The sequence below is a fragment of the Alnus glutinosa genome, chromosome 12, assembly GCF_958979055.1.
Source record: "Alnus glutinosa chromosome 12, dhAlnGlut1.1, whole genome shotgun sequence".
NCBI lineage: Eukaryota > Viridiplantae > Streptophyta > Magnoliopsida > Fagales > Betulaceae > Alnus > Alnus glutinosa.
The window spans coordinates 25830949-25852804 of NC_084897.1; the positions used below are offsets into that span (position 1 = coordinate 25830949).

Sequence of the window (21856 nt, forward strand, 5' to 3'; positions counted from 1 at the left end):
CTGCTGTCATTGACCATAAGAACTTGCATGTTTTTGTTAAATCACCACTTATTTCAAAAACTTTAGCCAATACAAATAGGTGAATTTAATTATTTAATTAATATTTTAACACTCCTCTTCAATAAGTGAAGCCTAGCACGTAGAATATTTAATTAAAATGAAATGTAAAAGATGTAGACAAGGTTCAAACTCATGAACTTTGTAGATCGTAAGGTCCTCCATGTTTTCATTTTCTAAATCATATTATTGGCATGACTAAGATAACTATGTTATGATCCTCTCCTCAGTTTCTCCATGTCCATATTTGAACCACGTAAGAGCAGTACAGCTTATCTGCAAGCAAAAATGTGTAGTCTCAGACTTTCAGCAAGTTTCCTTGATCACTTTGAATGAATTTATACGAATTAACAACTTTTTGCAAATGATTTTGGTTATTTATGTAATATTCAGCTAAACTCACCTTTGTTACTTCCTGATGGACCTTGTATGCTAATTTTCTAGAACTATCAATTTGACAATTGATAGTTCTTGAATTTCTGCTCTGGGAGCATCACAGTTCTTGGGTGTCAGTTCTTCCACTAAAAGCAGATGTGGCAAATAAAATTTGCTTCATGCTTTGAACCAATCATGTTGATATAAATCCCACAGGGAATGTGTGCTGCATATCATATGAAGACGCTAAACAATTAAATTTGATCATAGCCAACGTGATAGTGCCAAGTAAATTGTCACATCAATAAGAATTATAATAAAAATTGTAATACTTACGTATAAATGCACACTTTAGTGCCAGATCATTTATCAATATGTCGAAATTATGGGTTTGTTCTATTCTTTGGAACATGAAAAGAAGTTAAAAAGAATTAAATTCTTGAAGTGCATGAGACTTCAAACCTACTATATGAACACATTTGGCTCATCAAACTTGGTGTATTGTTATAAATTGTCTTTCTGTGTGTAACAGCAACCAATCTCACATCTCAAGGCATTCGTTTTCAATCAACTTTAGATGTTAGAATTGTTACCATTTGAGCAACATGCTTGTTAAAATTAATGAACGACGTCTAACACATAAAATATTTGATTGAAAATAAAAGTGAATGAAAGAGACAAAGTTTGAATATAATATTGGCTCTGATATCATGTTAAATCTTACCATTTATAAAAAAATTAAGCTGATAAAAAGTGATGAATCTAATCATTTAATTTATATTATAACAACTTGGCTTCTAAAATCTATAACTATCAATTTACGAAAAATGTTAGTCATACTACTATTTTACTTGACAAGTATCATAATGTATTTGAAGAGTGTTAGAGTTTTTTTTTTAGTAGCTAACGGGACTCCAATTATATGTTGACACGTGTCAGCAAGTTGTAAAAGAGTTGTAGATGTAGTTTTACTCTTAATTTATTGGTTTAATTAGTTATAAAAAAATGATAATATTACGCATACAACTCTGTTACAACTTGCTAAGACGTGTCACCATGTTATTATTATTATTATTATGAAATGTCATCATGTTATTGAAGTCATGTAAGATTAAATTTTTTTAACACCCTCGAATCACATGTGAACAAAAGTTGTGGGTTTTTTTTTTTTTTTTATTATTATTTTTTTTGGCTCATTTCTTAAAAAAATAGGCGTCCCTAATTTAAGATTGATCTCACTTAAAAACCGTACATCATTTAATTAAAAAAGAATAAGAATATCAATATTTTTTTTTACAGGTGATGGCAATCTCAACTATAGAGTCGATATTAAATGGTTAAGAAGGTCCAAAAGGTCAGAATCTTACAATAATTTATGTTGGTTTTATTAAAATTTCAATTATTACTTATTTCTTTCTAATTAAATAGTAAAGATTTTTGTTATTACACATTAAAAGTTAAAGAGTTTTCTAAAATAGTAGATATTAAAATACTAAAACGTCCAACTTTTTTGATTGAAAATAATAATTCAAATCATCAGAAAGTTCAGTAAGTAATTTTATTTGGACAAAATTTTCTTCTAAATCACGTAAGAAAGGTTTTTTCTAACGGAATCTATTATAGTAATATACTGATATTATTTTTAGAGTATGTTATTTTTATTTGTATTTTTAATGATGAGTATTACGCATGCTCTTAAATACTTACTTAATGATATGGCAATGAGAATTACTATTGGATTAAACAATAAATAAAAGTACACGTGGACATAAATTTTTTATAACTCACATATAAGATTGACATGTGTCCCTTAACATGTGAGAAACACAAGTTATTTAAATAGTACATGCTTCTTACATGTTTAAATGACACATATCATTTTTATATGTAGGTCGTAGGAAATTTCTTACAAACCAATTTATAAGAAATTTTTGTCCATATCCAATGGTGATATTCACTATCATATCAAGAAGACGGCACTTAAGATGAAAAAAAAAAAAAAAAAAAAAAAAAGGGCACTTAAGAATGAGTTATGAACAAATTTTTTTCTTTTCATTATTTTAAAGTTAATGTTACTTTAAAATTACCATTAGCTTCGGAATGAATCACTATTGAATTTTATCCAATAAATTTTAAAAACCACCTCCACTATACGATTATAAAAATAAAAAAAATTGTTCATAACATTATTTTTTAAGAATATGTTTAGCATTTATCATTTTTAATATAAGTTGACACTGTTCTTAGAATTTTTTTTTTTTTTTTTTTTTAAAAAAAAAAAACGTGAAAATCACAAAATTTAAAAACAGATATCAATTAAATTGACAGAATTAAAAACAAAAAAATTATTCAAATAAAAAATGCTCGTACGTTAAAAAGAACAAAAGAATTGGTTAAAATAAAGGTGGGGTCCAGGGCTAAGTAGCGTAGACCGAAGACCACCAGATGAACACGTGAAACGAAAGAGGATCTAAAAAAGGAATTAGGGAAGAGAATTAGAGAAGCGGAGGCGAGTAGGGTTTTTGCCGTATCATTATATAAAGACGCTCATTCATCTCACTCTCTCTGCATTCATTCAATTTTGGTTGAGGGCTAGGGTTGGGGTTCGATCCAATGGCGGAGGAGAGGTCGACGGGTGTGGTCCGGTGGTTCAACGACGTGAAGGGCTTCGGGTTCATAACGCCCGACGACGGTGGTGAAGATCTGTTTGTCCACCAGTCCGCCATCAAATCCGACGGCTTCCGTAGCCTGGCCGAGGGCGAGCTTGTCGAGTTCCAGATCGAGCTCGGCGTCAACGAGAAGACTAAGGCCGTTGACGTCACCGGCCCCAACGGATCTCCCCTCCAGGCCACCAAGAAGGAAAGTTACAGTTACGGCAGGTCGGCACGCGGGGGCGGAGGTGGAGGCTGGAGAAGCGGCGGGGATAGGCGCAACGGCGGGGCCGGTTGTTACAATTGCGGCGATCCGAGGCACATCGCTAGGGATTGTTACAGAGGAAACCCCATGTCCGCCGGAGGCGGAGGCGGAGGCGGTTGTTACAGTTGCGGCGAGGTTGGGCACATGGCTAGGGACTGTCCTCGCGGAAACAATGGTGGCGGTGCGTGTTACTCGTGCGGTGGGCGTGGGCACTTGGCGAGGGACTGTATCGGTGGTGGTGGTGGAGGTGGAGGAGGCGGAGGCGGAGGCGGAGGCGCGTGCTTTAATTGTGGGGAGTTTGGGCACTTGGCTAGGGATTGCCGAAACGGCGGCGTTCCGGGAAGGTTCAGTGGCGGTGGTTCCGTAGGAAGAAGTGGGTGTTTCAACTGCGGGAAGCAAGGCCATTTTGCTAAAGAGTGCCCTGAGGCCCCCGACGCTTCTTGAGTATGAACCAAGAAAAAAGAGTAATAGTACATATTCTCTTTTTTTCTTCGTATCTTTGGTTGGTTAATGGTTATACATAGGATGGTTTTGGCTAAAATGGGCTTTTGATTTTGCGTTTTGGCTGTTTAATCGGCAATTTTTCCCGTCTGCCTAATACACAGATAAGTGATGTTTGTTCGGATAAGAATTAGGGTTTTTTTCTTCTCAACTGATGACTGCGGCATAAGTTTCTAATCGAGCAGTTCTTATCTTGGAGTGTGAATTAATCGTGCTGTGTGATGTGATGATATGGATTGATTTATCTAATAATCTTTGTTCTTCGGACACTGTTATTGTTGCTTAGGTCTGAATGGGTTTGCAATTTTAAAATGCGTTTGCCGATTGGCTTTTTAAAAAGAGTAATGCTACACACACTTCCACTTCTCCACACCCTTAGGTTGCTTTTAAAACCACCATTGGCTTTGATATAGACCTTTAGTAGATTTTAATCCAATATGTGGTTTTAAAAGCCACTAAGAGTAGAGAAATAGGTGTGGAGAAGTGGGTGTGTGTAACATTACTCTTTTAAAAATGCACCCATTGCTTCGGCCATTTTTTAGGTTTTCAAATCGCAATTTCTTTTTAAAATTCAAACTATTCAGTTTTTTATTTTTTCGATATGATTTAAAATTGAACTTTTAGCTGCCGTACCAAACACATTCTTAGTCTGTTTTGTGCCAATTGTGCTTTTTGTTAATTTTTGTAGATCTCCTTCTTGGTCTATCTTTAGGTTGTTCATATGGAGTAATGCTAAAAGTCACTCTTTTGTCACTCTTATATCCTTTCAAGAATGATGTGGCTTTTAAAATCACCATTGAACTTGTGATTGATTACTATTGAATTTTGATCAAGTGGTGATTTTAAAAGATGCATCATTCTTGGAGAGACACGAGAAGGGCACAAGAGTCACTTCTGGAATTGTTGTGTTCATCCGATAGGGCTCTCTTACATATCTTCTTGTTGAAAATTACCCCTCACCATTCAATTCCTACGCTTGGCCTATTTCCAAAATTCCAAGGTTGTAATGTTCTGGATTTCACTTTTGTTGATCTAGGGTCTTTACAGTCGCATTGTTATACTAGATAGAGAATCATAAAGGTCATTCAGTTTTTTTTATTTTGTTTCTGTGATTTTATAAAATGTGTTACTAGCTGTAGTGATCAAATTTCAGAATCTGAGGCTAATATTTTGGTTAGTGGTGCTCCATTTTAGATCCCAAATAGGTTTAGTTTTAGTGTGCTATGCACGATGTCTTGTGCTTCTGTCTGGATGATATTGATCATAATGATAGTAATGATCGTCTTGGTGGAATGTTGTTCTCCTTTCCCTTCTTCTTCAGCCAATTTTGTCCCCTCTTCTTTTTTAAATTGTTGGAGGTTGGTATGGACTTTTACTGAAGAAGAGCTTAGAGGCCTAGAGGTTGATTATCGAGTTTCAACAGACTCTAAAGGCATTGCATAATTTGATAGTTTGGGGATTAGTATATAGGCTTCTAGCTTCTTAGTGGCTACAAAAGAAGCCTTGATCTTTTTGATCTAATGCTCTTATGTTTTCCTTTTATCAGAAGGCTATCTTCTGTGGATGTTTCCTTCTCTACAGACGTAAGCTTTGAAACTAGCTCCTAAGTTTTGATTGTTAATCCCCTGTATTTTATTAACTCGAGTGCAATCTTCTTTGTTTATATATTTTTCTACTAGCTCATTTTGTTGGTATTCTAAATGAACACCATTTGATTTGTAGATCTCTTTTGTTCATTGGTGCTTTTAGATACCCGCAGTGCCCCTTTTAAGACATAGTACATACAGGCTACTCTCTCTCTCTCTCTCTCTCTCTCTCTCTCTCTCTCTCTCTCTCGTTTTTAATTAAATACAAGTAATGAGTAATTTTTTTTGGGGATTTTTTTAAAAATAAGCTGGTGTACCTATAGAAAAACATTCTCTCAGATGTAGACTACATTAACAAACATAACCGCATGTTTCATTGGTAGTCTGCCCCACTCGCCAAATTGCATCAAAGGTTTAAAGAAGTGCAATCGCTTTGCCCAAGATATATTTTCTGGAAGCAAACAGAATATTGTTGTCTTAAATATTGTCGGATAGCCAATTTGGCTCTGATCTTGTGATCTTGCATTCTTTGAACAAAAGGGTCACCACACTTCTTTTTACACGCTGAATGTTAATCTGTAAACCGAAACTTTTAGTTTTGGCAACAAAAAAATGATGGAAAACTTCCTCTGAACTTTCATTATATTTGCAAGATAAAAGTTGGCTACAAATCAGTTTAATCAAGTGAGATGTGTTCTTAAAGGACGTGAGAAGTACATGCTTTCTTATTAATGCTATTCAAAAAACATGTGAAAAACACGTGTTATTCAAAAAAATGTGTTTTTCATTTTAAGGGACACATCACTTACAGACTGGTTTGTATCTAATTGCTACAAGCCAATTTGTAGTTAAGTTCTATTCAAATTTGCAATTACTTCCTTAAACTTAAAAAAATTTCAATTTAGTGTATTCATCTTTTAATTTCGTATGTCCGTTAAATTTTAATGGGTTTGTCAAAATTTTCAAAATACCTTTAATTTTTTTAGGGAGAAAAAAAATTGCAAAGATTTAAGTCTTTGTTAGGAATTAACAAAATTTGCAAAAATATTCACGTCTCAATCTTTGATTTGATTTGATTTAATTTTTTTTAAAAAAATATGAGTATTTTGAAAATTAAGTAAAGTTTCTCGAAAAATAATTTTATCTTTTAACGCCTGTTACATAATGTCATTTATGAATTAACGGGGAAAGAAAGTAATGGTAATTTGGTTTCGAGATTATTGAGGTTGGGCCAGAGTTCTAACCTTGTATTAGATCTACTGCAATGGAACTTGGAGATCTTCAAAATCTTTGTTCATGAATTGTTGTGGATCATGAATCCATGGGGGTGTAAATTTTTAGCTTTTTGACCATTGACCCGCTGCCGACATGATTCCAGTTCATGCGGGTTGGCTTTTGACAGTAGATAGGGGAGGGATTAGATGCGCTTTTATAATTTCTGACAGAAGTCGACAATGACAAAAGAACTTCAATATTTTCGATGGTTTTCAGCTCAACTTTGCTCCTTTTAATTTATTTATAAAGGTATTTACAGTTAATTTTTTTTTTTTTTTTTTAACGGATCAGCATGTGCTAACCATTGATACTAAAAAGTTCGAAGACATACAAGATGAGAAATGAGGAATAGACCCCTTACACTCTAAGTTAGAAGGATCTGACTTAAAAACAGCTGCCTAAGCAGAATTTCAAATCTCACTAGAATTACAATTAAGCCCCCTTACAATAAAAATTCCAATAAAATTTAAACCACACATAGGCAAACTGTACATAGTAACATAAGGAATACACAACACAAAGGCAGAAAACCCTAAAAAGTCACCGACAGTGGAGTAGGGAGGTAGCTTCATCGGAGTAACGGCGTGTGTAGGACACGCGTCGCAACCGGAAGCACCCAACAATAGATCCGTCGCCGTAGACTCCAAGCGCAACCAAGCACGGCCTGAAAATGCAGAGTGTGGCCTACACGCGTAGTCAGAGAGCAAAGACGCCTTGGCACGTGAGGACCACGCGCCGAGTTTCGGAGACCGACACGATCAAAGCTTCCTGCATCAAGGGCTGAAGACGGCAGGGAACGTGGTTTGGTGGCGCGTGTCTAGCAGAAGTCAACGGTCATGCGTAGATCTGGCTTAAAAAATCCGAGGAAAAACCGTGAAAGTCCGGCCAAAACACACCGTCGACGACACTAAAGCCGGCCTCACCCCACCTTAGACTTCTTAAGAAGAGCCTTCCTGCCAAAACGGAAAGAAAAACAAGAAAAAACAAGACAACAAAGCCACCATAGCCCAAAGGGCTAGGGGAAGAACAACCACTACCGGTTCAACCAGGGGGAACAAAACTCTACAGTCCTAAAGACTGAGAGAACAAAAAACACAGCCGGGAGGAGGGAGGCCCCTCCCTCCCCGGCAAACCAGTCTCTGTAAAGGGGAGGCTTTTTGGTTTTTTCCCTCAGAAAGGAAGACAAACGACTAGTTTGAAAGAAAAGTTTGTATTTACAATTAATTTGTTTTGGGGTTTAATATATATATTTTAAAAGTAAAATGGTGTCGTTTTGAAGCCATATACATTCATACTAACCCTAAAGTCTCTTCACCTGCGTTGTTCTGGACTCCCTCCCCTTCTGTTGTCTCTCTTCTCACCCACCCGAAAGGTCAATCTCTTCGTCCTTAGATTGTTCTTTTCTCTCTTTGCACAATCACAATCGATCCCTAAACGCATCTTGGTCTTCAACAAAAAACAAAGTCTTTATCACATCTCATAATCTTTGTCCGATCATTAGTGGTAGATCGTGCTAGGGGGCTAGTGGGGGTCATCGCCCCCAAGCCCAAGGAAAAATATATATTGCCCCACTTCCTAAAAGTAGGAAAAAAAAAAAAAAAAAAAAAAAAAAAAGAGAGTAAAGTAAATGTATAATAAATCGTTTTGTAGACGCACTATTTGAATTAATTTTCTCACTTTTTAATTTTCAATTTCTAATATATATACTCTTGTTAGACTTGTTAAATGTTTCTCTCCCGGACAAAATCTTCATTGGTTGCAACACTTCATCCCAATTACTGCACGAACTCCTTTGCCCAACTAAATTTATTACTATGTTTTGTGCAAGTTGTTTAGTTGTTTTTGTTTTAACTTTTGGATCCTGCTTTCATGCCGTTAAAAAAATAACAGCATAGTTACTGTGAAAAATGAACGGCTCAGATTTTACTCAATTTTTTTTTATCCAAACGTTACTACTACTCCTCTTTTCTCTACACACTTGTGTCCTGATTTTTGTTCTTCTTTCTCTGATTTCGTGTCTTAAGCTTTCAGACTTTTAGTTATAGTTATTTTATAGGATGTTTTGGTTTTTTTTTTTTTTTCAAAAATAAATTCTATTGGTATTCGTAATTTTTAAAAAATAAATCATGTTTTATTCAACTTTTTTTAATTTTGTCTCAGAAAGTTAAACCATTCAAATATCTTTTTCAACTTTATTTTGCCTCAATATTTGCACAGTAAATTATAGTTAAACTTAAATTTTCAAAAAATCGAATACCGAAACATCTCATTAGTTTCTTACAATGTGCACCAACACTACAAAAATGCATGCATTTTGACGCGTGTCTACAGTACCCGTTACTGTAGACACGCGTCCAATTTGACACGTGTCTTTGGAGACACGTGTCTAATTGTACAGCCGTCACAAATTGACACGTGTATTTAATACACGTGTCCAATTGGACACGCGTATTTCATACGCGTGTCCAATTGGACACGTGTATTTAATACGCGTGTCAAACTATTTTTTTTCAAATATAATTTTTTTTTAATTAAATAGAATTTCAACAATTAGACACGCGTATTAAATACACGCGTCCAATTTGACACGTGTATTTAATACACGTGTCCAATTGGACACGTGTATTAAATACACGTGTCAAACTGTTATTTTTTTCCAAATATAATTTTTTTTTAATTAAATAGAATTTCAACAATTAGACACGCGTATTAAATACACGCGTCCAATTTGACACGTGTATTTAATACACGTGTCCAATTGGACACGTGTATTAAATACACGTGTCAAACTGTTATTTTTTTTTCCAAATATAATTTTTTTTTTATTAAATATAATTTCAACAATTAGACACGCGTATTAAATACACGTGTCAAACTGTTATTTTTTTCAAATTTAATTTTTTTTATTAAATAGAATTTTAACAATTGGGAACGCGTATTTAAATACACGTCCCGAATTGGGCACGTGTACTCAGTACACGTGCCCAATTGTTTGGTTTCTCCCGGTTAAAAGTTTATTTTTCCCGCTTATATATGTGTATATATATATATATATAATTTTTAAAATTCAAATAATATAATAATATAATAATAGATTAAATATATATATATATATGTACATACAGATCGGAACCCATTTGGGTTCCGATCTGAATTCTCTCTCTCTCTCTCTCTCTCTCTCTCTCTCTCTCTCTCTCTCTCTCTCTCTCCGTCACAGTTTCGCCGGCCAACGTCCGGCCACCGCGCATCAGCCCTTCCCGCCGGTGAGACGCCCTCTCTCCACCTCTCTCTGCTCGGTACAGTGTTCTCGGTCTCTCTCTCTCTACCTCTCTCTCTCTCCCTCTCTCTCTCTCTCTCTCCCTCTCCGTCACAGCCGCAGCGGCCAGCTTCCGGCCACCGCGCATCCGCCCTTCCCGCCGGTGAGCCGCCCTCTCTCCAGCTCTCTCTATCGCTCTCTTCCTCTCTATCTCTTTCTCTCTCTCTTCCTCTCTATCTCTTTCTCTCTCTCTCTACCTCTCTCTCTCTCTCTCTCTCTCTCTCTCTGTGTATCTCTCCCTATCTCTCTCTGCCTCTCTCTCAGTATCTCTATGTCTCTCTCTCTACTCTCTCTCCCTATATCTCTCTGCCTCCCTCTCTCTCTCTACTCTCTCTCCCTATCTCTCTCTGCCTCCCTCTCTCTCTGGATCTCTACGTCTCTCTCTCTCGAAAATAATAAAATTTGGAAAAAAAAAAAACAAAAATTTATTAACCCAAATAAATTTAAATAAACAATAACAAAATTAAATTGAAAAAAAATTCCAAATTTGGAATTTAAATAAACAATAACAAAATCAATTTGGATTTTTTTTTTTTAAAAAAAAAAACGTTTTGACACGTGTATTTAAATACACGTGTCAAACCGTTTTGACACGAATATTACAAATACACGTGTCAAACGGTTTGACACGTGTATTGCAAATACACGTGTCAAACCGTTTGACACGTGTATTTCTGTACACGTGTCAAAATGTGCAATTAGAGTCTTGCACATCTGACACGCGTAAGACGCGTGTCAAAATACTCGTGGCAAACATTTTGACACGTGTACAGTGCCGTACACGTGTCAAAATGCACGTGGCAATTTGACAATATTTTTGTAGTGCAATTTGACGAAGAGCCAGGCATTTCCCTTGGCTATTTGTATTTTATTCACGACCAGGTACTTCAAATTGTTCAACTCAAAGCCCCAATCTTTTCCCGTTGCCACTGGGTCTTATCCAAAAACCTTGTTAATACACAGTAGGATCAAAACCTTTGGAGATTCTTGTTTGATAAAGCCCATGGATCGATCTTTCAGCTTGTTCTCATTAAAGGACATTGGGAATGGGCAATACAACGAAACTCAAAAGTGGGTTTTGGCTCAGAAGTACCATCCAATGTTGCCGTTTGATAAAAGCTTCAAGTTTTTCAAGTTCGTATAATCAAAGGGATGGTGAAAAGAATTATGGTGTGTTGAGAGCTGGAAAAACTCTTCCTTGGTTGGAATCGAATAAAGCTAAGGAAGTTGTTACGTGTTTACATAACGTAGGATGAGGACCGACAAGAACGATAGATATGGTAAGATTTTCGAAGAATCCTAGACTTCCTATTGTAGGATTTTTGAGGAATCCTAGACCTCATTGGTTGAGCAATTAGAGGTGCTCGGAACTCACAAATATAAAGTTTGAATAATTTCTTTGTTAATTTTATTCTATAACAATGCAACTTATTTAAAGAAAAGGAATACAATAAACTTCTACTTAGAACAGGACACTAAGACTCGACTAACAAAGAGATAGAGATAACAAGTTAGAGATAACCTAATAGCCTATTAACAAGCCAAATAGAATTGAATTACTAACAAAGATAGAGATAAACTAACAACAAATTACATAGATAATACTTCCTAACAGACCCAATACCTAACAACTACTGAATTACTCGTAAACTCTACGTGCACATAACAGAAGTAATATGGTCGGAGAAAGCAACGTCTAGAAAGAGGAGTTGTTCTTCTTGGGAGGAATTTGCAAAAAGGTTGGAGAAAGTGAGTAGTAGGTCTTCTTGGGAGGAATCGGCAAATAGGTTGGAGATAGGAAGCAACAATTCCTTTTCTATTTCAGCCATCGAACCTTTTAGTGTTATAACAGATTGGTATGTTAGTTACATACCAGCTGGCAGAGTTAGTTCGTAGTTTAGTTAAGTTAGTCTTTCAATGTGCAGTTGATAGATCATTCTAGTTAGTTGATCATTCTAGTCAGTTTATTCTTCCTGTATAAATACAAAACTCTGTACACAGATTCATTTAATCAATATACAAGAGAAATTTCTCTCCACGATTTTCTCTCTGTTTTCCATCTTCAATGATATGGTATCAAAGCATACCCAATCTCAAAACATGGAAAACCCTAATTCCTCTTCTACTTTCGCTCTTCTTGATGAATTCTTTGATTCTTTGTTTCTTCATCATGGCTATAGTCTGAGCTCAATCTTGGTTTCTCAACCTCTGATTGGTGTGAACTACAATTCTTGGAGTCGATCGATGCTGATGGCTCTCAGTGCTAAGAGCAAGATTTTTTTGATCGATGGTTCCTTGCTTAAACCGTTTGATTCTTCCTCAAATTTCAAAGCTTGGACTCGCTGCAATGATATGGTGTTAAGTTGGATCATCAATTTGCTTTCAAAGGAGATCGTGGCCAACATCATCTACATCGACAATGCTAAAGCCATGTGGAAAGACCTGAAAGAGAGGTTTTCTCAAGGCAATGGCCCTCATATTTTTCAGCTTTAAAAGTCTATTGCTGCAATCACTCAAGGTTCCAACTTGATAAGCTCCTATTATACCCATCCTAAGAGTATCTGAGATGAGCTTTCCAATTATCGTTCGGTTCCCCACTGTTCTTGTGGGAGGTGTATCTGTGGTTGTACTAAGACAATCATGGATTTTCATCATCAAGAATACATTTATCATTTCTTGATGGGTCTCAGTGATTCATTCTCCAATATTCGTGGTCTGATTCTGTTGCTTGAGCCACTTCCTCCTATCAACAAAGTATTTTCTTTAGTTTTCCAAGAAGAACGACAAAAGGAACTTTCTGGAGGGATTCTTCAATCTCCTTCATTTGATGATAGTTCGGCATTACTATCAAGCATATCACCTTCTGCCAACATTCAGAATGTCAAACAAGCTTTTCGTAAGCCTAAACGTGTTTGTAGCCATTGTGGTGTGATTGATCACACAGTTGAGAAGTGCTACAAGATTCATGGAATCTCTCCCAGATTCAAGTTTACTCGTAATAAATCTGCTGGAGCTTCATCTTCTGCCCATCAAGCTCAGATCACAGATAATTCACCTATGCCTTTTACTCAAAATCAAGTTCAGCAATTGATGGCATTAATGCACAATATGCACGCCAATTCTTCATCATTTGCCCTTCAAGCTGGTGGTGTTTCAAACACTTCTGATCGTTTAATTCCATCTATTGAGGGTAGTTCCTTTTTCTTTGCTCATAGTACATCTTTAGCCTTAAACACTAAATTCTCAGTTTTTTCTTCCTACCATACATCCATTTCTCCTCCACCTCATACATGGATTATAGATACTGGAGCCATTGATCATATGATCAACTCCATTTCATTGTTTACTTCTATTACAACCAATATTTCCACCAAAGTTAAACTACCAAATGGTCAGTTTGCTCTTGTCACCCACATTGGGACAGTTCAGATTTCAGCACACCTAACACTTACTAATGTTTTGTGTGTTCCTTCCTTTTCTTTTAATCTTTTGTCTGTAAGCAAGTTAGTTCAATCCTTCAATTTCTATTTTCTTTTCTTTGCTAACTACTGCTTCATACAGAATCTAACACCATGAATGACCATTGGAGTGGGTAGAGAAGCAAACGGGATGTACTACTTGCTGGATGCACATGCAATGTCTTCACCAGATGTATCTTCTTTTTCTAATCCTGTATTTCCTCAATTTTCTGCACATGTTAAGCTTGTTGCTACAGACCTTTGACACTATAGATTGGGACACTTATCTCATTCTAGACTTCAGCTTTTGCATTCTAATAACCCACAAATCTCATGTGATTTGATGGAGACTCCTTGTACTGTTTGCCCTTTGGCTCGACAGAAAAGATTGTCTTTTCCTCATAGTGTTACTTGTTCTGCATCTATTTTTGATATGATTCATTGTGACATATGGGTCCCCTTCTTGGTTGGTTCTAGAAATGGTCCACATTATTTTTTAACTATAGTTGATGACAATAGTAGATTTACATGGATTCATTTATTAAAATCCAAAGACCAAACCCAAACCTTCCTCCAAGCTTTCTTTCTTTTTGTTGAAACTCAGTTTAACTCCAAAATCAAAGTCATTCATTCGGCAATGGTCCAGAGTTTAACATGAGTGAATTTTTTTTTTCTCTTAAAAGGGTTTTTACATCAACTTAGTTGTGTAGAATCTCCCCAACAAAATTCTGTTGTTGAAAGAAAACATCAACACCTTCTCAATGTAGCTCGTTCTCTTAAATTTCAAGCTAATCTCCCTCTCAAATTTTGGGGCGATTGTATCTTGACAGCTGCATATCTTATCTACTGCATTCACACACCCAATTTAGCTAATTCTTCTCATTATGCCTTGCTTTATGATAAATCTCCTTCTTATGAACATCTTCGAGTGTTTGGATGCCTTTGGTATGCTTCTACACTTTGTAAAAACCGCAATAAGTTTGCTCCGCGAGCCAAATCTTGTGTGTTTCTTGGCTATCATTTTCAGCAAAAAGGCTACAAGCTCTTAGATATTCATTCCCATTCTGTTTTTGTATCTCGATATGTCATTTTTCATGAGTCCATATTTCCTTTTGCTATTGGACTTACTACCTTATCTTCTGATGGTGTTTTCTTACCTTCTTCTTCATCTTCTTCTTCTCCTATTTTACCAAATGTCATACCCGACATCCCTCATTCATCTCAAACACAACCTGATTCTCACTCTTCTGAACATCATCTACAATTTGATCCTCCATCATCTGATCCTTCATCATCTCAATTACAATCTGACCTTCAGCCATCTGACCCTCCTATACAATCTGATCTTCCTTCCTCTGATCCTCAACCGATTTCCATTTCATCTCTTCAACCTTCAAGAAGATCATCTTGGGTTAAGCACAAACCAGGCTACTTACAGCAGTACCACTGTCAGGTTGCTTTTCATCATGCTTCATCTCCGTCTTCCATAAAGTCGGATTTAGGTATTTTGTATTCCCTTTCTTCTTCTCTTTGTTATGACAAATTGTCTCCTTCATATAAAGCTTTTTGTTTGCAAGTTTCTTCTACATATGAACCTCAATTTTTTCATCAAGCCAACAAGTTTCAGCATTGGTGTGATGCCATGAATGCTGAAATTGCTGCACTTGAAGACAATCAAACTTGGGTAATCACAAATTTGCCTCCAAATAAAGTTTCAATTGGATGCAAATGGGTTTATAAGGTGAAACTTAAAGCAGATGGCTCTATTGAGCGTTATAAAGCCCGTCTAGTTGCTAAAGGTTACACACAATGTGAGAGCTAAGATTATTATGAGACATTTTCCCCGGTTGTTAAACTTACCACAGTGAGTGTAAAGACCAAGAAATTAAATAGGAAGTTTAGCAATTAATAAATCATATTTATTAAATAGGATGAACTAATATTAGATTTTAAGTGAAGTTTGTATGATGGAAATAAAATAAATCTAAGATAAAATGATAGAATTAGAGTAATAATAATGGGTCTTAATAGAATAAATAATTAATTGTACTGTTAAAGTGTAGTTAAAATAAATGAGGGGTCAAATATTAATTATTAAATGATAAGATGTCCTGCAGTAATTTAACAAAGGTTGGGGCTTAAAATAAAAATGTAATTCTCCTTGCCACGTGTCAGCATCCGATTGGCTGAGAGAAGATAGCATTATCTTCTCCCAACCACACAGACACTGCCACGTGTCCTCTCCCTTTTTCCTCTCTTTTTCTTCTCTCTCTCTCTCTCTCTCTCTCCCTTCCTCACGCACGATACCTTCCTCTTCCCTTTCTCTTCTTTTCTTCTTTTTCCTTCTCCTTTTCTTCCTCTCTTCCGTATCCAACCGAGAGACCGAGAGGCTGAGATCTTGAGAGACTGAGAGAGATGGAGACTGTAAACCCGAGAGGTGGAGGCTCGATTTCTTGCCGATCCTCCGATGGGTTTTTGTCGGTGAGCCAGAGAAACTGATCGGAGAGCTGGGTCCGATGGATTGTTGCTGAGGGAGCCTAAGGAACCGATCTTCTGGTGGGTCCAAAATCTGATTGAATCAAAGGCATTTCTGGTGGTTTTTCTTAGCTTCGAACATAAATTCTCAAAGGTAATTTCTAGTGATTTAGTTTAGTTTATTTGATTTATTGATGATAAATGATTAGATGGTTGGTGGGTATGGAATTTCTAGGGCTGTGTGTGTTGGCCGGATGATGTTGGTATTAGGTAGTTGATTTTCTAAGGAGATAAAGTTGTGGTGAATGATGGACTGATTTGGAATGATTTTGGTGTGCTTTGAAAGGTGGTTCTCGGCTGATTTTTGGTTTAGCTGAATATGGGTGTTTACAGTAATGTTGGGTGTTTATTGTTCTTTGATAATGCTTTCTTGAATTTTGTTGATGGTGTTCGGTTGATTGGGTTTTGTGGTACTGATTGAGTGGTTTTGTGCGATATTGTTTGGAATGGTGGGTTTCTAATATATAGTGTTAACAACCCTATGGATATGGATTTTTAATGGTTGGGTGGCCCTCTAGGTGTTATTAATTTTTGAATTATTTTATTGGAATGATGGGTGTAATTTTATGTGTTAATCTAGTTGGAAATCTTAGGTTTGTTGTGGCTGTGTGTGCTGGAATGGATTGTTGTTGAAAGATCTATCCATGTTGATTGGAATTGATTTTGGTATTTATAAATGTATTGTAAATTGTTGGTTGTGTGAATGGTTTAATTAAAGTGAATTGCTAGGTTGGTTGTTAAAGCTCAAACTGAATGTGGGCTAATTTAGGATTATTTGTGGAAGTTTGAGGTTTATTAGAGATGGTTTATGTTACGATTCCTTAATGATGTTTTCTTGAAATTTGTTGATGGAATGATGTTTGGAGAGAAGTTCATAGTTATTGAATTATCTTTGGGAAATGATTGAGTATATGTATGTAAAATTGATGATTTTGGAAAGTGGTATTGCTTGGTTGTTTTCTTGGGGAGTTGTAGCTTTGAGGAACATAATTTGGTAGGGTGTTATTAATTATTATTGTAGGTTGAAATTGATATTGAGTTATGTTTATAAGTTTGATTGTGGGTTATTTTGCCTATGGATGAGGCTGAGTTCATTTGGATTTTGATTATATTTCATGAGTTTAGATTTAGTGTAGTTGATGTTGGTATTTAAGGATGAATTGTTAATGGATAGGTTGGTTTGTTAGAGTTGGAGTTGTTTTGATGGTTGGGACTTGTATGGTCTAACGACTTGATGTAGGTGAAGATTTTAGTGCGGGTTGATCCTTAGGCATGTTTCTGGCTATTGGTGATTGTTTGTAAATAAGAGTGAGTTAAGAATGATACTCTTGAATATGAAACAACATATAGAGGCAATACAATGAATGAACATCAAGAATGAATGTAGGGTTTTAGATAGGAAACGTCGTAGATTTGTAAATAGCCTAAATAACCTTAAGACCACAAGTATAAATAGTAATATTATAGAAATACATAAATAGATTCCAAAATCAATTAGTAATGTAATTACATGATTGATATGTTTATCTATGTATAATGAAATACCTAAGTGTGTTATGAGGTCATATTTAACTTAATAAGCATTGTACGTGTATATGTATATACATAAACATACATATGCATGTATATGAGTTAAATATATATGGTTAACTTAATAAATAAACTAATAAAATAGTAAATGCATCTTCTAAGTAATAAGCAAGATATAATAAAAACTTAGAAACAATAAACAACCTAATAATAGTTCAGGTACTTAGCTAGCTTTAGAGCGAGTAACGCAACGTACGAACACGCGGGTGGTTTATGTGTCATAGAGTATAGAGTTCCATAGCGTAGTCTAACATTATAAGTGTTTGCAGGATCGTATCCAGATTGGAGACTTTGATTGGTTCTCCAATGTAGAGTCCAAGTAACTAGAACACGGAGGAGTATTCGGGTCATGAGTCCTATGCAGCTAAGGTGATATTCTACTCACTGAGAACTTACTATTTTTATATAGGGATAATTACACTTAACCCCCCTGATTTATCCACGGTGTGGCGATTTATCCCTCAATGTACCAAAATTGGTACATGACCCCCCCGAACTTGCCAACGTGTGGCAAAATCAACCTTCCGTCCAATCGATCGTTCGTTTGGACGGAAAATCGGTCACGTGCAAGTCACATGACCGTTTAAGACAGAGACCCTCCCCAAGTCACGTGACTTGCACGTGACCGACTTTCCGTCCAAACGAATGGTCAATTGGACGGAAGGTTGATTTTGCCACACGTTGGCAAGTTCGGGGGGGTCATGTACCAATTTTGGTACATTGGGGGGTAAATCGCCACACCGTGGATAAATCAGGGGGGTTAAGTGTAATTATCCCTTTTATATATTATAGAATTGCAAAATATATATGTTTATAAATCCGAACCAACTATATGTTGAATATATCTATTTTGGTTGATTTGAGTAGTTTTGATTATATTCAAACAATATCAATGATGTTATAAAACGATTAATGAATGAAGGGTGTTGAATTGATTTAAAGTGTTTGAATGTGTGCTGCGGTTGTGATTTAAATTATGCAAAGTAGAATGATAAAATTGCATGTTGATTGGTTTGTCGTATTTGAAGAAAGCATGATTTGCAAGGAGTAGGAGTATAGAGTTTGAATTGTAAAGCATAAAGTATAAACATAATAACAAAAGAGGGGGTAAGCCTCATAATAACGAAAGATGGGGTAAGCCTCACAAAGAACAATAAGACTATCATGAGCATGTATATCATTGTTTAAATTGTGTGATGTTTTCATGATATAGAATATTGTAGTCTTTATGCTAGACGTATTAGTATGCCTAAGAGTTTTAATGGCAAAAAGCTTATGTATATTTCTATCGTTTGGTTGCATCATTGAAGAACATTGAGCTTGAATGTACAAGGATATTTTCATTGTTCAGGTATGAGTAATACAGTGTCCTGTGAGTATGTAGATGGATTGTCATAGACATGAAGTTGTAATGCCCTAGGATTCGGTGTTACTCGTATTCGGGGAATGATAGCATGCTCATACTAAAAAGCAAAATGACATATTTTAACTTTGGTGTACTTAGATGTGACGCTATTGGTTGGAGTGTCAGAGTATTTTGGGAGTAGGTAGATGGATTGTCATTGGCACATTAGTAGAACGTGCTTGGATATTGGAGTTTTACTCTAGTAACCACATGAATAACTATGAGCCAAAGATATAAAGTAATGCCCTGAGGCACGATGATATCACAGTTGGTAACGTTAGATCTCTGTACATTTGAGCTACCATCATAAAAGTCTTATGGTAGATGGGTGTATACGTAGTTGCTTCCGAGCCATTGGAACTTCTACGTATGGGTCCAACTACATAGTATGTTTTAAATGTTTTCTAATAGTTGGTGTTTGCTATATCAGTTATTGGTGGTTTTTCAAACAAAGGTTTATAAAATTGGTAGCTGTTATAGTGCTTGCAATACTATAAAGGAAAAGTTGGTTCATTGCGAAAACTCAGTTAGTTTAATATCATTGAGGTCTCGGTATTATGTACTGAGATGGTGAACTCATCCTTTCACCTATACGGATGTGGCAAACCCCCACAACCGTATAGATGATATCCTTGTGGCTGCAGGTACTTTGGTCGTAGTTGGTGGTGTGGTAGAAGTGTACCTGGAGTATTATGACTAAAGCTCGCCGCAACAGTCATAATTGGTGGACCACGGGTTGTCCATTGTTTTATAGGTTTTGTTTATAGCTTGTGAAGCTTGTGTCACTTATTCTTGTAAAGCCATTTCTGTTGTGTATTTATATTGAGGAAAGACTTAAATAAATAGATGTTAAATGACTCATATTGTTATTAATTTGTGATAGATGTTTAAGATGTGATTTCTGCTATTAGGTTTATGTTTTCCGCTGCATAGTTAAATATATGTTACTCTGATTATTAGGTACATATTATGGGGTATGTACCATATGTTGGCTTTGCGACATATCGTCGTGCCACTGTGAGGATCCATTTGTATTTTAAGAGATTAATGATTAAGCAAATAATTTGTATAAAAAAAAAAAAAGTCCTCACAGCGGGATGCCTTCTTGCTCTTGCTGCTTCACTGGTTGGCATTTACATCAACTTGATGTAAATAATGCCTTTCTTCATGGAGAACTTAATGAGAAAGTCTATATGAAGTTGCCACCGGGTTACATGGTTAAGGGGGAGTATAAAGTTTGTAAGCTTACTAGTCTTTGTATGGACTTAAACATGCTTCTCGACAATGGTTTGCCAAATTTTCTAATACCTTGCTGTCTCATGATTTCACTCAGTCCAAATCTAACTATTCTTTGTTCATTCGGTTTCAAGACACAAGCTTTCTTGCTCTTTTGGTTTATGTGGACGATATTGTTTTGGCTAGTGATTATGTTGATACTATCACTCACTTTATTCAGTTTTTGAATAATCAGTTTAAGCTCAAGGATCTTGGTGATTTGAAGTTTTTCCTTGGGTTAGAAATTGCTCGCACTTCAAAGGCATTTCCCTTTTGTCAATGAAAATACACTTTAGAGATCTTGGAGGATGCTGGATTACTTGTTGCCAAGCCTTCTAAGTTTCCTATGGAATCTAACTTGAAATTGTCTCGGCATAGTGGTGATCTTCTTGCCAATCCTGCTAGTTATAGAAGGCTTGTTGGTCGTTTGCTTTATCTCACTATTACTCGCCCGGACATTTCTTATTCAGTGCAGATTTTGAGCCTGTTTATGGACACTCTTCAGCAACCACACATGGATGTAGCCACTCGAGTTCTTAGATACCTCAAGCATTCTCCTGGCCAAGATCTCTTCTATTCCTCTACTTCAACTTCTCATCTTAAAGCTTTTTGTGACTTTGACTGGGTTGGATGTCCTTATACAAGAAGATCAATTATTGGTTATTGTGTGTTTTTTGGGGACTCTTTGATTTTTTTGGAAATCAAAGAAACAACACACGGTCTCTCATTCTTCTGCAGAAGCGGCGAACCAATCTATGGTAGCCACTACTTGTGAGATTACTTGGTTATTGTATGTGCTTAAAGATTTTAGGATTGATCATCCTAAACTGGCCTTGTTATTCTGTGATAGCCAAGCTGCACTTCACATCGTTGCCAACCCAATTTTTTCACGAGATGACAAAACACATTGAACTAGACTGTCACTTGATCCGTGATAAGCTCCAAGAAAATGTCATTCGGACTCTACATGTGAAATCTTTGCATCAATTTGCTAACTTGTTTACTATAGCTGTTAGTTCTAATCTTTTCCATCACTTGTTATCCAAGATGAACGTCATTAACTTTTTTAATGTTGTTTCATCTTGAGGGGGAGTTTTAGTATTATAACAGACTGGTATGTTAGTTACGTACCTGCAGCTGGCAGAATTAGTTCGTATTTTAGTTAAGTTAGTCTTTCAATGTAAAGTTGATAGATCATTCTAGTTAGTTTATTCTTCCTGTATAAATACAAAACTCTGTACATAGATTCATTTAATCAATATACAAGAGAAATTTCTCACCACGTCTTTCTCTTTGTTTTTCATCTCTGTTTTCCATCTTCAATATTTGATAGAACCCGAATCCAAATTCCTAGTTGCACATCTCACTGCTAATCCACAATTCGATCCCCCCTTGCCAGCCTTCAAGCTCCTGGAGTATTTGATTTTGCGTAAGAATATTAGAGAAGAAGAGAGATTGCGTGTTTGGTTAACTCAAAAGAAGAAGTAGCAATATCGTTTGCTTAAAATATTATGTTAAATTTGAGCCGTTCATTTTTTACTGCAGTTATACTGTTCTTTTTTTTTTA

General features: G+C 36.0%; 2 protein-coding genes and 1 long non-coding RNA gene across 4 annotated transcripts; all 3 read left to right on the forward strand.

Annotated features, from left to right (window-relative positions):
- The first annotated feature begins 2879 nt into the window (after positions 1–2879).
- On the forward strand, positions 2880–5690 carry LOC133852342 (cold shock domain-containing protein 3). 2 transcript variants are annotated; one of them, XR_009895919.1, is made up of 3 exons: positions 2880–3812; positions 5396–5432; positions 5572–5690. XR_009895919.1 is itself a non-coding variant. In XM_062289083.1 (2 exons), the coding sequence occupies exon 1, from the start codon at positions 3046–3048 to the stop codon at positions 3790–3792; it is 747 nt and encodes a 248-aa protein (XP_062145067.1). In that variant the 5' UTR covers positions 2880–3045; the 3' UTR covers positions 3793–3812; positions 5396–5570. The 2 variants fall into 2 exon arrangements, 1 of the variants encoding a protein (XP_062145067.1); XM_062289083.1 differs by lacking the exon at positions 5572–5690 and having other exon boundaries at positions 5396–5570.
- An 8918-nt stretch (positions 5691–14608) lies between these two features.
- LOC133852748 (uncharacterized) lies at positions 14609–19852 on the forward strand. Its single transcript, XR_009895973.1, has 3 exons — positions 14609–14986; positions 17879–17978; positions 19638–19852. It is a non-coding gene; the product is annotated as an uncharacterized LOC133852748 (long non-coding RNA).
- Positions 19853–20111: 259 nt separating this feature from the next.
- Positions 20112–21064, forward strand: LOC133852712 (uncharacterized mitochondrial protein AtMg00810-like). Its single transcript, XM_062289467.1, has 3 exons — positions 20112–20301; positions 20385–20504; positions 20586–21064. Exons 1-3 carry the CDS (start codon positions 20112–20114, stop codon positions 21062–21064), a joined length of 789 nt encoding a protein of 262 aa, XP_062145451.1.
- The last annotated feature ends 792 nt before the right edge of the window (positions 21065–21856 follow it).

Bases quoted from the DNA above. Each gene is read 5' to 3' on its own strand.
- LOC133852342 (XM_062289083.1), top strand. From the start codon at position 3,046: ATGGCGGAGGAGAGGTCGACGGGTGTGGTCCGGTGGTTCAACGACGTG.
- LOC133852712 (XM_062289467.1), top strand. From the start codon at position 20,112: ATGCCTTCTTGCTCTTGCTGCTTCACTGGTTGGCATTTACATCAACTT. The intron at 20,302-20,384 runs GTTTGCCAAATT...TTCGGTTTCAAG, and splicing joins AAACATGCTTCTCGACAATG to ACACAAGCTTTCTTGCTCTT. The intron at 20,505-20,585 runs GTGATTTGAAGT...AATACACTTTAG, and splicing joins GTTTAAGCTCAAGGATCTTG to AGATCTTGGAGGATGCTGGA.